Source organism: Ctenopharyngodon idella, chromosome 16 (assembly GCF_019924925.1).
Source record: "Ctenopharyngodon idella isolate HZGC_01 chromosome 16, HZGC01, whole genome shotgun sequence".
Lineage (NCBI taxonomy): Eukaryota > Metazoa > Chordata > Actinopteri > Cypriniformes > Xenocyprididae > Ctenopharyngodon > Ctenopharyngodon idella.
Genome location: NC_067235.1, coordinates 22635274 through 22652586, shown reverse-complemented (window position 1 = coordinate 22652586; position 17313 = coordinate 22635274). Strand labels below are relative to the sequence as shown.

Sequence of the window (17313 nt, the reverse complement as noted above, 5' to 3'; positions counted from 1 at the left end):
AACCGCGAGAGGCGTCTACTCTCACCTAAGCTTACACTACGCCTACGTCATACGCCGGATGGCCGTTACCAGTGTTTACAGTTTAATTATGGATATTTTTCGAACAAAAACACATTGCTTCACTTCAGAAGGCCTTTATTAACCCCCTGGAGCCGTATGGATTACTTTTATGACGGATAGATGTGCTTTTTTGGGCTTCAAAAAAAAATGGCACCATTCACTCCCATTATAAAGCTTGGAAGAGCCAGGATATTTTTTAATTTACCTCTGATTGTGTTTGACTGAAAGAAAAGTCATATACACCTAGGATGGCTTGGCTTGTGGGTGAGTCAATTATGGGATAATTTTCATTTTTGGGTGAACTATCCATTTAAAGGCATAGCAGCAAAAACAGACTGTTTAAAAATTAGAAAAGACTGTGAAAAGTGGTCATGAAACTTTTTGTCACAAAATGACTAACCTTAGTGGACCTTCCTAAGACAGAAAAAAAAGATACATTCCTGGACAACATGTTTTACCCCTGATAATTGTGCAGCCTGACTCCCACACACCTGATGCCAATAAATGCAAACCACTGACAAAGAAGATCATTGCCGCACACCCTTAAACCCTGCAAAGCTTTTCATCATACTCTTCGATAAACACCCTCTCTCACTCCCTCCTTCTCTGCAGAGGCTGTCTGATGGTCCTGACCACAACCTTTCAATGTGCGGAGAGAGAGAGAGAGAGTGAGAGAGAGAGAGAAATATTTTGTGCAGTGTGTCTAGACTATATTCATGATCAATCTGTCTGGCCCTGCTGTAGACAGAGAGATGGCAAACTCGATTAGACTCTAAACATTTCCTCAGACTCTGTCTCGCTCTCAGCATATATCGTCTTCACTAACGTCTATCAGCATCATTCCTCTCTCCCTCTTGCAGTATATGGCGGCTGTTTGTCTGCTGGGGAAATGAGCATTACTGCTCTAACAGCTCTGACTGAAGACACCCCTCAGAGCAGAGCGAACACAGGGGAGCATGACATGGCAAGAACAGATGACTGATTTCAACACAGCTAGAGAAGAGAGACGCAGACGGAGCTACGTGCTTTTTTCTGGATTTTTTTATTTTTTTTGTCTGCTCTGGTTTCCTCAAACTTGGAGACACAAAAGAGCTATGGTAGATCAAAGCTGACTGGCTGCCACAGTCTCACACCAGGAGCTGGACGAAATAGCGAATATTCACCATGATTTTGCTAAAAAAAGTCACACTTTTGCTTAATTACAGAGCAAATATATGGGTCAATGACATATTAGAGAGTCCACAAGAAAATAATAATCTTTAAAAAAAATATTTTAAAACACATGCAAAGTTTTATTTCAATTTAATGACTCATTTTGTGGCATAACCATCAAGCACAATGAACCTGAACCTTATGGGGACTCTCCATAGACGTAATGGTTTTTATACTGTACAAACTGTATATTCTATCCCCCTACACTACCCCTACCCCTAAACCTACCCATCACAGAAAACTGTCTGCATTTTTTGAATTTCACAGTTTTGAATTAACACAGTTTAGTATGTTCTTTAAGCCATTTGGTTTACGAGGACACAGGAAGTGTCCTCATAAACCATGTTTACGTTGTAATACCTATGACATTATACACATTTGTGTCCTCATAAACCATGTATACAAGAACACATACACACACACACACTCCCTCCCTCTCCACATTTCAGCATGCAGAGACACCATTTAACACTCGTCTCACACTCACACCCTGCAGGTGGCTTGGATACAAACGCCTCAGGAATTCAGATGAGAAGTATGAAAACATCCTGCTGACCTCATCAGAAGCAGAATACAGGCAGGTCTGAGTTTGGAGCAAGAATGTTAGAGAGATGGACTCACAGCTGAAGATGGCAGATGCAGGATGCTGGGTGGAGATGGGGCAGTGCACCTCATCACTGTTGTCTCCACAGTGGTTGAGCTGATCACAGACCTGCGAGCCCAGGTTCAGACATCTTCCATTAGCGCAGTGGAATCTGCACTCTATGGACGAAAAAATCCAACACAAAAAACTGCAGTGACTCGTCTTTAAATAGGTTAATCAATAACAATTAGAGTCAGGTTCTGTTTTCACACCTGCTGCTTCAGGGCTTGTCAAATTTCCAACCTTTGCTCTGGCCCTTATCCCTAGAAAATGATTTTTTAAGTCAAATGCATTGTAAATGCAGCTCCCAAATTACACTACACTACTGTTCAATAGTTTGGGGTCAGTAAGATTTTTTTAAAAAGAAATGAATACTTTTTTTTTCAGCAAGGATACATTAAATTGATCAAAAGTGACAAAGACTTTTACATTGTTACAAACAAATCTACCCTGAAAAAAATGTATCACGGTTTCCACAAAAATATTATGCAGAACGACAGTTTTCAACATTAATAATAAGAAATGTTTCTTGAACTCCAAATCAGATATATTAGAAAGATTTCTGAAGGATCATGTGACACTGAAGACTACATTTATGGCTGCTGAAAATTCACCTTTGCCATCACAGGAATACATTACATTTAAAATATATTAAAAGAGAAAACAGTTATTTTAAATGGTAATAATATTGTACAATATTAACACTGTTTTCTATATTCTTTTCAAATAATTGGAGCCTTTGTGAGCAGAAGAAAAGAAGAAAAAAAAAAAAAAAACCTCACAGACTCCAAACTTTTGAAATGGTCCTGCAAATATATAAAATGCATCTTCTGCAGATCAAAAATTGTGTCATCTACTTGAAACTCCCTTACAAAACATTTTCCCCATGTAACTAAATGTCAAAGCTGCTCTTTTCAACACAACAAAAATGCAAGATGATCGATTGCTAGTTGTCAAATTCAGCTGCAATTTTGCCCCAAAACACCCCCAAAAACTGTCAGTTTGTGATTTAAACCTTCCTGACCATCTCCCTTCATGATTTCATAATGTGTTGATTGACGAATTTTTGATGTTTTACCGACTGAACAATGGTACAGCATATTCAACAGACTGTACAGAATTCCTCACAGCCTTATTTCTTTTTGCATCATATAAAATATGATATTTAATTTGACTAAGTTCTTTAAAGTTTCAAGCTAAATCAATAAATGAGAGAGCTAAAGTCAGTGTACAGGGCTGTTCACACCAAGGGCAATAAAGATGAGTATAACTATCAAAGTTTTAATAATCGTTCTAATTATATGAGAATAAGAAAGTCCATTCCACATTTATAATGATAATGACACAGAGGAATGATATTGCTGGAATCAATTTCTGAATGATTTTTTTCCAGCTGATGAACAATTAAAACATTGACATCCAATCAGAATTCACCCTGACTTTAAAAAGATTGAGCTTTAAAACGACACAACAAAACTGCAGCAAACGCTTAATAAACAGAATGTTACTATCCATTGGTGTGGACGCTAATAAAATTATCGTTCTTGGTGTGAACAAACCTTGAGAAGCTAACATTAATATCAAGGAGATCTATGAAACCTATTAAATATGCATTCTATGAAAAGTCTACACTTCTCAACTTAACAACTAAAAACACTAGGACATCCTGCGAGGATCTGAAAATGCTCAGCTGCTGGAGTTTGTGGGAAAGTTTCACTGGGCTAAAAACTTTACAGTGATTTGTGGATCTCAGGCAGCGATGATCCTCTATATGTAGGTCACTGGCTCTTATAAATGATCTTAAAATAAGTGTTCCTGCAAGCATGCTTTTAGAGAAACTCAACATTGACCTGATATTGGTGGATATTCGACTGTACGGAAGACTGACTCTCCACTATAAAGCATTTACACAGGACCAGAATGCAAAGCAAACCAGACAGTGATGACACCAGCACTCCAAACAACTTCTCTGTCTGAGGAGGAGGTGCTAGACAATACCAAAGCACACCCATGCAATCTCTCACAGGGTGTGGTGCAGCTAAAAGCGGCTTTAGAATTGATATGAAGATCATTAGTCAAATTAATCAGCAGTTCTCTGTCTTCCTTAAACCTTAACAGAGCATGAGTCAATCATGCAAATCATTAAATTCACCTGCACAAACCGAGCAGCACAAAACAGTAACAATCCAGAGAGAACAGGATAGACCTGACAAGACACAACGAGACTAGAAGAGAGGACAAGACGAGAAGAAACTAGATGACAAAAGAAGAGAAGTAGATGAGACGAGACGAGAAGAGAAGAGGAAAAGGAGAGAACAGACAGGATGAGAAGAGAGGAGACAAAATGAAAAAGAAAAACAGATAAAACAATAGGAGAGAAGAAGAGACAAGACAAAAAGAGGAGAAGATAGAGTAGAAGAGGAGAAATTAGGAGAGAAGAGACCAGATGAGATGAGATGAGATGAGACAAAATAAGGAGAGGCAAAAACAGGTTTAAAAAAAAAAAAAAAAAAAAAAAAAAAAGTGACCAGACAAGACAAGAAGAGACTACACAAGATAAAATGAGGAGAGAAGAGGAAAAGAAGATGAGGACAGGAGAAAATTGGAAAAGTAGAAGATGGAGAGATGAGTAGATAAGAAGAGAAAAGATACTGAGCATGATGAAAATAGACGACACTAGATGAGATGAGAAAAGAAGAGACCAGATGAGACAAGACGAGGTGAGAAGAAAGAAGAAAACACAAGAAAAAAAAAATACGAGATGAGATGAGAGAACAGATGAGACATGGAGAGGACAAAAGATAGGAAGATGAAAGTAGAGGAGAAGAGTGGAGACAAAACGAAGAGACCGTACATATCCAGAAGAGGAGAAGAGAAGACGGGACAAGAAGATAAGATGATGAGAAGTAGAAAGGAGAGAAAAGACAACAAAATAAAAAAGAGACCAGACATTGGAGGAGAGAAGAAGAGATGAGAAAAGAAGGAGAAGAGGCAAGAAGAGATCAGACTAGAGATGAGAAGAGACAAAACAAGAACGAGAAAAAAAAAAGAGAAGAAATGAGACAAGGAAAAGATGAGAGATGAGGAGAGAAGAGATGAAAAGAGACGAGATAAAACAAGAAGTGCAGAGACTAGACGAGATGAAACAAGAAACCAGACGAGACAAGAAAAGACAAGACAAGACGAGAAAAGATGAGACGAGACGAAACAGGAAGACCAGAAACGAGACAAAACAAGAAGAGCAGAAATGAGACGAAGCAAGAAGAGAAAACATGACCTGAGGCCAAACCAGAAGAGACGAGACGACAAGAGAAGAAGAGAAGAGAAGAAAAGAGAACATGAGATGTAGATGAAAAAAGGAAAACAGAGAGGGGATGAGAAAAGATGAGAAAAAAAATAAAAAAAGACCAGACAAGAAGGAGGAGAGAAGAGGTTCTGCTCCCTGTCTGCAGTGCACTAGACTGTCAAACTTTGGTTTAGTACACAGCCCAACCTCCACCGCCCTCCGCCCATCTCGTACTTTCTCTCTCCTTCTCCGCATTCCATTCTAGGCAGGGGAGAGAAATGCAGGCTGTCTGAGAAATGGAGCAGAGGAGTCTGGGAAGGGGAGGGGGAGTGAGAGAGCAGCTTTGAATATTAGCACACAAAAAACATCCTGAGTTTGTAAAGCACAACATGAACCTCCTCATGAACATAATCTTTACCGTTGGCATGAATCATTAAACTCACGTTCACGCCAACAGCTTATCCTGCTTAATACCAACACTGAGGTAAACCTGATCCGGTGCTCACCTGTGAAAGCATTGGTGGCCGGTAGGTCAGCCTCCTGCATACTGCTCCCGCCGCTCGGCCCGTATGTGTGTGTGTGTGGGCACCCACGTTATTGGCTCCGATTGCCTGAGGGCTCCTGGGGGCCGAACAGCCGCCGTGCTGCCATTCTCACCTCACATGTCCATGGCTCCTGCCTTGGCCGCTGCCCTTTACCTCCACGAAAGGGCAAATAAACTCAGAAGAAAGGTGGAGGGGGGCTAAAAAGTCTTCAGTGACGGACTAGGGCTCTATTCAGCAGGAATCAGGGTGGGGTTGCCAGGGCAACCAGCGCACCGATTACCCTCCCAGCCAGAGCCAGCCAGCCATAGCTGTGTGTGAGGGTAAGATCCAGACAGGTACTTGATTCAGAGCAGGTGTCTGATAGCTGATTCAGGAAGGGAACATGTAACTGCTGCCGCTCGTCCTGGGTGGATAAACTCTTCTCAGCATAGCAGCATGCTAATCAATGCGCCCCACCTCATCCTTCAGACTGCAAGCTCACTGAGAGAGACGGAGACAGAGAGAGAAAATCAGTTGAGTGGTTGAATTACATAGAACAAAAAATTCACTTGCAAAAGGCAAACAACTCGCTTACAAAAGGTTCCCATAGTTTTCTCTAGAGATATACAATACTAAATTTCTCCGCTGATAATGTTAGCCGATTATTCAGAATGATATCTTCCGATGCCGACAGTTTGATTTTCTTAAGGAAAAAAATACAGGAAGGGAACCCTCTCATTTGGTTATTTTCAGATATAATAATTACACAAATAAAAACTGAAATGTTTGTATGCAACTTTTGTTGCACAAAAGGTAGTTTCATAAACACTTGTCTTCATGACAAATTTATTCAAGCATACTTTCATAATTAACAGTAAATAAGCTCCTTTTTATAGCTAGCTAAAAAACTGTGAACATCGGATAACTTACCTGAGGTAAATGCAAAGTTAACTGACATATTGTTCACAAGCTGTTTTATTGATGTTTTATTAAGCAATTACATGAGACATGATTCATTTTGGTAAGTTGTACTGTATCTTTCAACACACCTTCTGATGTTCATGCATGTTTTTCGAGATATAACTAAATTAAAGTGGAAGAAAAGACTCGCCCTCCATGCTGCCGCCTGAACTGAGGCACTACAGCAATCTGTCACGTCACATTTAAGAGCATCAAAACGCCATTTACTGTTTGAATTTCGTGATAAAAATGGGATAGAATTTGAAAGCTGAAACTGTTTCTTATCAGAAGTAACAAAGCACAAAGCTCTTTGTGATTATTGGATGGAAAGCGCGCTACAAATAATGTTTGGTGTGGGGAAAAAACAGTGAACCTGGCAACCCTGGCTTGAACTATGAGTGATATGTAGCTATTTTTAACTGTTAAAGCGTTATTGTTGTTCCGTTAACTATTTCTTTTCAAATGAAAAATTCAATTCGATACACAATTTCATTTAATTCTATTAAGAATGATCTTATTCAGTATTTTAAAATGCATTTATAGGATTCGTTCAATAATTCCCCTGAAAATGTTTTCTGCAAACAAACCATGTTGTCAACTAAACTAAAAACATTAATATTGTCTGATTGATTGTCTGTTATCATTGAGATAATAATGGCAAATGTATCAGTGGTTGAATATATTAATCCAACATTAATTTGCACATATAAGGACATCAAATTTAACATGCACTACCATTTAAAAGTTTGTGGTCGAGAAGATTTTTTAATGTTTGAAAAAAAAATTCTCTTATGCTCATAAAATTTGATCAAAATACAATAAAAAGTGAACAGTAATATGGTGGAATTTTCAGCATCATTACTCCAGTCTTCAGTGTCACATGATCCTTCAAAAATCATTCTAATATGCTGATTTGGTACTCAAGAAACATTTATTATTATCAATCTTATGAAAATTGTTGTGCTGCTTAACCCTAACCCTAACAATATCAATATCAAAGCACCATCTGGTACTACCCCTTTTAAAAACAATACCCATGGTATTGTTTTTAATACTATCGGTTACCACCAATCACCAGTTATACAATCATCTAGCAGAAAAGGTTTGAGACAGACAAAATACAGACAGACGCAACATGGGTGCTTCATTAAACAAAAATTAGAAACAGCAGGGGGTCAACACATCAACATTTTATTATCCTACTGCAGATCTTTACCAGAAACAAAACATCAAGTTCCTGTGAAGAGATGCATATTAGCGTCTTCAATCCCCAGCAGGAGCGTCAGCCGTTAATGACTGTTACATAACACGCTAGAACACTTTACTGGACATAGTTATCACAAGCCACAGCTAATGTTTCTGTGGCTTAATATCATTGATTTAATTTCTCAAAAAAAAAAAAAAAAAACCCCGCAACTCCATTTTCATTTGGAGAAGGCTAGAAGACCAGGCAGAACATGTCCTCAGACAACCTTTAAAGCTCTCGACATCCCAGCGGACGCCGCGCTGAGCCCAGACTGCCGACTACACATCGGCTGTGTTACTTAGAAACACGGCAAGCCCTCACCTCGTCTGACCCCTGCCGCAAGCCGCACAGCGAGAGCACGGATCCATCACACAATAAATAATATTCCACACACGTGAAACAAGAGAACACCGTCCAAGTCAAACAAAGACCGAGACACACACACAGTCAACCGAGGTCGTTTCAGGACACTACTACAGCCATCACAGATAACACAGACGAACATCTGCCAGATGTTTAGATTTGCTTTTCTTCATTGTTATCTCTTTGTTCCTCCATGTGTCCTTTTCCTAAGTGGTTCTCCTTTCAGAGTGGGAGTGAAAAAGACTCTACAAACCATGTAAATAAGGCTTAGTTCAGACTAGGGATGTAAAAAACAACATTTTTTTTTATATCAAATATAAAATTATTATTATTATCAATTATCAACATGTCGTAAAATATTTTGACATATACTGACCAATGTTAAAATTCTATTCCATGAGCTGGGAATCAGAAGAATCTGGAGAGATTCTGTATGAAGGAATGGTCTCCTTTCATCGAAGTAAAACAATTCGAAACTCACATTATGAAATAAATGTTTTTCTCCAATACACGTTGGCCACAATTATTGGCACCCCTAGCAATTCTTATGAGTAAAATATCTCTGAAGTATATTCCCATTCATATTTACATTTTTTAGCACACCAGGGTGATCATGAACATGAAATTGTCCAGCCATGACTTCCTGATCCACAGCAGTACAAATATGTGTAAACACAAAGGCCAAATTCCCTTAATCATTCATCACAATGAGAAAAACCAAAGAATATAGTTCTGATGTGCAGCAAAAGATTGATTACCTTAAGCTTCACAAAATAGAAGATTGATTACCTTAAGCTTCACAAAATAGAAAATGGCTATGAGAAAAAAGCTAACGCATTGAAAATCCCCATTTCCATTATCAGGGCAATAATTAAGAAGTTCCGATCAACTAAAGATGTTACAAATCTGCCTGGAAGAGGACGTGTGTCTATATCGCCCTAATGCACGGTGAGGAGGAAAGTTTGAGTGGCCAAAGACTCTCCAAGGATCACAGCTGGAGAATTGCAGAGATTAGTTGAGTCTTGAGTCTCAGAAATCCTAAAAAAAAAAGATCAAACAGCACCTACACCCCCACAAGTTGTTCGGGAGGGTTTCAAGAAAAATCCTCTGCTCTCATCCAGAAACAATCTCCAGCATATTCAGTTGTCAGACAAGACTGGAACTTCAAACAGGACCTGGTTCTATGGTCAGATGAAACTAAAAAAAGAGCTTTTTGGCAGCAAACCCACCAGATGGGTTTGGTGCACACATGGATAAAAAGTACCCCATGCACACGGTTAAATATACTGCTGGATCTTTAATGTTGTGGGTCTATTTTTCTGCTGGAGGTCCTGGACATCTTGTTCAGATAAATGCCATCATGGATTCTATCAAATACTAACAGATAAAAATCTAAACCTGACCGCTTCTGCTAGAAATCTTTTAATGGGCCGTGATTGGATCTTCCATCGTGGCAATGATCCAAAACAAAAATCAAAACCAACACAAAAATGTGTCACTGAGCACAAAATGAAGCTTCTGCCATGGCCATCCCAGTTCCCTGACCTGAACCCTAAAGAAAATGAGTGGAGTGAACTGAAGAGAAGAAGCACCACCATGGAGCTGGGAATCAGAAGGATCTGGAGAGATTCTGTATGAAGGAATGATCTCTGATCTCTTGTCAGGTGTTCTCAAAACTCATCAGGCATTTTAGAAGAAGACTTAGAGCTGTTATCTTGGGAAAAGGACGTTGCAATAATTGGGTGCCAATAATTGTGGCCAATGTGAACTAGAGAAAAACATTTATTTCATAATGAGCTTTCCCCCCCATTTTCAATTGTTTTACTTCAATGATAGGTTAAAATTTTGTGATTTTTTTTAAATGAAAGATCAAAAGGATAAACAATGCAGATTTATTTTCACAGCTGCCTTTGCTCATATTTACTAAGGGTGCCAATAATTGTGGAGGGCACTATATACAGGTGCTGGTCATATAATTAGAATATCATCAAAAAGTTGATTTATTTCACTAATTCCATTCAAAAAGTGAAACTTGTATATTATATTCATTCATTACACACAGACTGATATATTTCAAATGTTTATTTCTTTTAATTTTGATGATTATAACTGACAACTAAGGAAAATCCCAAATTCAGTATGTCAGAAAATTAGAATATTGTGAAAAGGTTCAATATTGAAGACACCTGGTGCCACACTCTAATCAGCTAATTAACTCAAAACACCTGCAAAGGCCTTTAAATGGTCTCTCAGTCTAGTTCTGTAGGCTACACAATCATGGGGAAGACTGCTGACTTGACAGTTGTCCAAAAGACGACCACTGACACCTTGCACAAGGAGGGCAAGACACAAAAGGTCATTGCAAAAGAGGCTGGCTGTTCACAGAGCTCTGTGTCCAAGCACCTTAATAGAGAGGTGAAGGGAAGGAAAAGATGTGGTAGAAAAAAAGTGTACAAGCAATAGGGATAACCGCACCCTGGAGAGGATTGTGAAACAAAACCCATTCAAAAATGTGGGGGAGATTCACAAAGAGTGGACTGCAGCTGGAGTCAGTGCTTCAAGAACCACTACGCACAGACGTATGCAAGACATGGGTTTCAGCTGTCGCATTCCTTGTGTCAAGCCACTCTTGAACAACAGACAGCGTCAGAAGCGTCACGCCTGGGCTAAAGACAAAAAGGACTGGACTGCTGCTGAGTGGTCCAAAGTTATGTTTTCTGATGAAAGAAAATTTAGCATTTCCTTTGGAAATCAGGGTCCCAGAGTCTGGAGGAAGAGAGGAGAGGCACACAATCCAAGTTGCTTGAGGTCCAGTGTAAAGTTTCCACAGTCAGTGATGGTTTGGGGTGCCATGTCATCTGCAAGTGTTGGTCCACTGTGTTTTCTGAGGTCCAAGGTCAACGCAGCCGTATACCAGTTAGTTTTAGAGCACTTCATGCTTCCTGCTGCTGACCAACTTTATGGAGATGCAGATTACATTTTCCAACAGGACTTGGCACCTGCACACAGTGCCAAAGCTACCAGTACCTGGTTTAAGGACCATGGTATCCCTGTTCTTAATTGGCCAGCAAACTCGCCTGACCTTAACCCCATAGAAAATCTATGGGGTATTGTGAAGAGGAAGATGCGATATGCCAGACCCAACAATGCAGAAGAGCTGAAGGCCACTATCAGAGCAACCTGGGCTCTTATAACACCTGAGCAGTGCCACAGACTGATCGACTCCATGCCACGCCACATTGCTGCAGTAATTCAGGCAAAAGGAGCCCCAACAAAGTATTGAGTGCTTTACATGTTCATACTTTTCATGTTCATACTTTTCAGTTGGCCAAGATTTCTAAAAATCCTTTCTTTGTATTGGTCTTAAGTAATATTCTAATTTTCTGAGATACTGAATTTGGGATTTTCCTTAGTTGTCAGTTATAATCATCAAAATTAAAAGAAATAAACATTTGAAATATATCAGTCTGTGTGTAATGAATGAATATAATATACAAGTTTTAGTGAAGAATTAGTGAAATAAATCAACTTTTTGATGATATTCTAATTATATGACCAGCACCTGTATATATATATATATATATATATATACACTGTGTTCCAAATTATTATGCAAGTGACATATCAGGAGAATTTCACTACAATAAACATTCAGATTTTAGTTTTTCAAAGAAAGTGTTTGTTTGTTTTATTTCTCCATATCTTTTTAGATAACTGTTATCAGTCTCAGACAGGTTTGTTAAACAGTTTGCCAGGTCTACTTAGGTAAGTGTAAACCCTACTTAAAGGCCCGCTGAAGAGTGTTGGAACGCGCAGCATTATTCAATGTGTTGACGTAATTTCAACTGAAACAGGAAGACAGGGCGATATATCGAACAGCCCCGCCCCTTTTTTAAAATAGCCAATAGCGTTTCGTTTATGTTACAGGTCGGCCAGTAACGTTAGACTCTGTAAAACCTCTGTTTCCTTCTAATCTCTAACCGCTTCTCCTCTTAATGTCCTTTATATCGCTTATATACAGCAATCTGTGCAGAATTCAAATGGGTCCGATACCTTCTGTGGTCTGTGCTGACTTTGCGCATTTGATCCGCTCTGTGCTTTCGTGTCTCTGGACCGGAGCACACTGCTCGCGTTGCGGTGGTTCATGTGACACTAACGCGAAAATTCGACTTAATTCGTGTCAAAGGAAAGCATATTTACACTGTCTGAATCGTTTCCTATTCTCTATATAGTGCACTATGTGCCATTCACCATGTAGAACTAGTAAATGTGTGAGCAAATGACCGATTTCAGCCGAGGCTTCAGCGTCTGTAAGAGTGTAGGAGGAGGTGGGACTTCAGATTCTAGAGAGCATTTGATTGGACCGAAGATTTGACGAGAAACTGAAGTGCGATGTGATGTCATGAAAATCTGTGATCCATTTTAGCGGAAGTGAGAGACTATAAGTTTTGAATGCTTATATTTCATAAATGCGAATTTTGTCATTGTTTTGGAACACACCAGCTTATTCATAATCTTAAGGCTAACATATTCATACTAAAAGCTAAAAAACTTAAACTTTAATTTCAGAGGTTATTCCACATTATTAAGCAGGTCACAGTTCTCATGCAATATGGGGAGGAAGAAAGATCTTTCTGAAGCTGAAAAGCATGAAATAGTGCAATGATATGTAAAAGGCATGAAAACAACTAATATTGTGTGAGAAGTGAATGTAAATTATCAAACTATCATCAGATTTGTGAGTGACTTAGAGCACAGCAGAACTTTTAAGGAAAGTTTCTGTCGAACAAGTTAATTGTATTAAAAGGGCATCTATAAACTCACAAAGAGAAACATTTACAGTGGGTGTAGAAATAAATAAAGACTCATTTTTAAATAGTTTTATTCACTGACGAATGCCGTACTACAATGGATGGTCTAGATGGATGGATTTCTGGATGGTTGGTGAGTGGTCACCACGTTCCAACAAGACTGCGACATCAGCAAGGAGCTGGCGGGTGATGATTTGGGCTGGAATATTGGGAAGTGAGATGGAAGGTCCCTTTAGGGTCTCTGAGGGTGTTGAAATGACTTCTGCAAGATATGTGGAGTTCATAACTGGCCATTTTCAGCTTTAGTATAAAAAGAAGGATAATGCCTTCTGAAATACAATGCACTATGCACTATCCCATGCTGAAAAAAAAAAACATCACAGCAATAAAACTGTTTGAAAATGTATTTTTACACCCACTGTAAATGTTTCTCTTTGTGAGGTTTGGTTAGGGGTGGCTGAAATGCAAGCCTGCATGGAGAGGTTCTTGAGACTCCAAAGACACCAGGAGCTTCAAATACCTGCTGCTCAACAGTGGCATTTTTTTTTTTTTTTTTTTTTTTTTACAGCTGTCCTTTTAATACAATTAACTTGTTTGACAGAAACTTTAAGCCTTTATCTGACCGAGTTCTGCTGTGCTTTAAATCACTCACAAATCTTATGATAGTTCCATAATCTCCATTCACTTTTCACACAATATTAGTTGTTTTCATGCCTTTTGCATAACATTGCACCATTTCATTGCTTTTTGTCTTCAGAAAGATCTTTCTTCCTCCCCATATTGCATGAGAACTGTGACTTGCTTAATAATGTGGAACAACATCTTTAAGTAGGGTTTTCATTTACCTAGTAGACCTGGCAAACTATTTAACAAACCTGTCTGAGATTGATACCAGTTATCTAAAAAGATACAGAGAAATAAAATAAACAAACACTTTCTTTGAAAAACTAAAATCTGCATGATTATTGTACTGAAATCCCACTGATACGTCACTTGCATAATAAACTTGTGTTAGATAATGGCAAAGGTAATCTAAATGTAAGAGGCTCACTGGTGTTGATGAGATCTCAGAGTAACCTTGTAAGCATGTGATTGACTTAAAAAAAAAAAAAAACGTGTGATTGGTTACTGCACAAAAACAATGTTTTCCCTTACAGACAATTTTTTACATAAGCTGTTGACCCAAAAAAGAGCTCATGTGATAACAAAATATGCCTGGAATTTTGAGCGCTTCCTTTGGTGAAGACATTCTTTACATTTCTAAGATTCAAGTTCAGAAGAATGGAGTATCAATGTTTTGTGGTCCCTTCTTGTAACAGATAATCTTCAATTTTGGTTTGGATCAATGTCTGATCCCCATCATCAACCACAAAGATAAATTCCCTCAACATTTGAAACACTAAAACATACAGACAAAATTTAATTGCATATGTTGAATAGACTTATTATCTTGTCAGTTTTGTCCACAATTTTAATATCAGTGCAAAAAATAAAATATAATAATATAAAATAACTAACAAAGTCAGACAAAGAATCACAAACAGAGCACTCCACACGTGTATACTCTCTGTTCTAATACACACAGTTTGATGCATAGTTTGAACAACAGCCATGCTGAAAACCAGTAAAATGACTGCAATAAATGGCTGCTAAAATATTCCCTGTATCTGTCGGTCTGTGTAATGTGATCTCAGTAGGGGGTCTGTCTCTTTCTCACTCTCGGTGCCTGGTTAAATCATGATGAAGCTCTTAGGAACAACTATTCGCTGAACTGATTCATCCAGCCAGACTCAAACATAACAGCCCATGTCATTAACCATTAGTAAAAATGACTAATAGCTGCTACCTTGCCTGTCAGTCTGTAGCAAAATAAACCCCTACATGGTGATCAAGACACTGGTACGAAAGAGTGGGTTCTTGTATCATCCTAAAGGGGTTTGCTTTGCAATAATGACCAGTTGACCGTATATTATCCCATTCATTACACTGCTATTTACCCATAAATACACCCATAAATACACTTTTTCACAGTTGTAAATAAAAGATTATTGGGGTACATTTTACCACAAAATACTATTTCAAAACATTTTTTCAGTGTACATGGACAAGGAAAAATTTTATTCTCTTACATGCAGATTATCTTTACACCTTCTGCTAAGTAAAAGTCTATTACAACGAATGTTTCAGGCAAAGTGAAAGGCCGCCCTATTCATGTCTAGCGGTAATCAGACAGATTAACCCTTTTGCTGCACGGGTCCTAAGTTGACCTGACAACCAGGATCTGCAGGTTAACAAATGATGACTCAGCTGTCTGGGTTAGTCAGTTTATAGGTGCGTATGTGTGTGTGAACCAGTCATGTTTAAGTTTTAGTGCTGTGCAACTGAGACTCAATGTGGTTGACAGGAGACAGAACAAAGCACATCAGAAAGAACTAGAGCAGGGGTCCTCAACCTTTTTTTTGTCAACAACCCATTTTAGGTTGCAAAATCAACACCCCTTGTGAGAGACAGAATTAAAGGATTTCACAGGTAGGCCTAATTACATTATTAAGCATAACAACACACATTACTATTCAGACAATTTCATTGTTATTGATTCTGTAGTAAGAATTGTAACAATTTGGTTCTGATGAAAAACAATTTTTTTTAAGAAGAATTTTCAGTATTTTTTAAAAGGCAGCTTAAATATACATTAACAATAAAATATACATTAACAATACTTAAAAAGGTCTAGGCTATATAGCTATTTAGTATGAATAAGAGCTGGGCGCCGGTATATTGAGTTTGTACGATATATCGATATATACGTACATTTTTATATACGATAAGGAATGAGGCAATACCGTTTATATCGATATACAGTAGTTCAATATGAGCGCATCTGAAAAATAGTGGTGGACACAGAGCTGCTGCGGGGAAAATGAGATTTGTCCTAAACATGAGACATGCTTAAAATTAAGGGATTTAAAAATAACTTGTAAGATTAAGATATAGTTAACACGTAGCCTATACTTTAAAGCGGCTTGCCCCGTCAGATGCTCTGAATCTTACAGATAGGCTACTTGCGCTGTTTAATGTGTTTGTGATGTGGCGTCTTCCTCAGCGCATAACTCACGTTTCACAGGTATATTCTCCATCTGTAAATGTTCGAAAGTCATACAAATATTTCCATTTTGTTGTCAGGAGGGGACGAGCCTTCTGCTAGCGAATCTCCTCTCAACTTCATAGACTTCCGTGAACGAGCGCCTCCGCACGCGCTCGCGCCAAACAGACGGAACGCAACAGAAAATGATCGACATAATTCCGACTAAAATATACATTTTGCTGAAATGTTTGTTGTTGAACAATAAATGTGCCATGTGTAGTATTTTAAACCTACAAGTAAGTGTATTTTTATGATAGCTGTAAAGTAGCCTAACTATTTGGGGTAATCAAAATAGCCTAATATAGCTATTAAGTAGAACACACGTATTGACAAGGTATGGGTTTTAAATAAACCAATGAAGACCTGCAACATCTTGATTGGACCAGTCTGTACCAATTCACATTACCAATCACAAGCACTGTATATAAGCTGACCCCCACCTGCACGACCATCACTGAGAAAGAAATAGTTAAGTAAATTAGTTATTTTTTGTTTTGTTTTTGAGCATAAAAAGTATTCTCATCACTTCTTAGCATTAAAGATGCAATATGCAATATGTATTTCTGTCCGCTAGAGGTCGCTAGAGGCCTATTCAAAACAAAGGCGTAGCTTGATGATGCCAAGTTTGAGCGCGGAATCTTGGGATATGTGGTCTTCACCTCACAGCTGGTGGAAAACAATTGGGATAGGACTCGGGAAGAAATCATGTTCATGGATGCGATTATTAACGTTACTGTAGTATGAATCAGAGCAGGACCGAGTGTTGTGGGAGCTGAACGAGGCCGCTGGAGCGATTGCACAACACACGCCTCACGAGCAGCGGAACTTTTATTATGCCACAGTCGCCGGCGCTGCTTCCGCTTTTCCGGTCATGAGTATGAGGTAACACAGCTCTGTTTATTATATTAGATATATTTGAGTGTGCTGAAAATGATGTTATAACGTTACTCTGTGGGTTCGCTCGGTGGCTGCTGTGAGACACTTGTTGCACACTGCAGTAAGCTAGAAAGTTTTAGATTTTAGAATATATTAAATACTGGATGGCTTGTGTTGATAAATGGCA

At 38.6% G+C, this 17313-nt stretch overlaps 1 protein-coding gene across 1 annotated transcript in view; it reads right to left on the bottom strand.

Annotated features, from left to right (window-relative positions):
• Positions 1 to 17313, bottom strand: part of ldlrad4b (low density lipoprotein receptor class A domain containing 4b) — a 60498-nt gene that overhangs the window by 33240 nt on the left and 9945 nt on the right. The window contains exons 2-3 of the mRNA XM_051866648.1: positions 5708 to 6226; positions 1894 to 2034 (exon numbers count right to left, since the gene is read on the bottom strand). Coding sequence (XP_051722608.1) covers positions 1894 to 2034; positions 5708 to 5747 — 181 coding nt within the window. The 5' untranslated portion in view covers positions 5748 to 6226. The remainder of the gene's footprint in view (positions 1 to 1893; positions 2035 to 5707; positions 6227 to 17313) is intronic.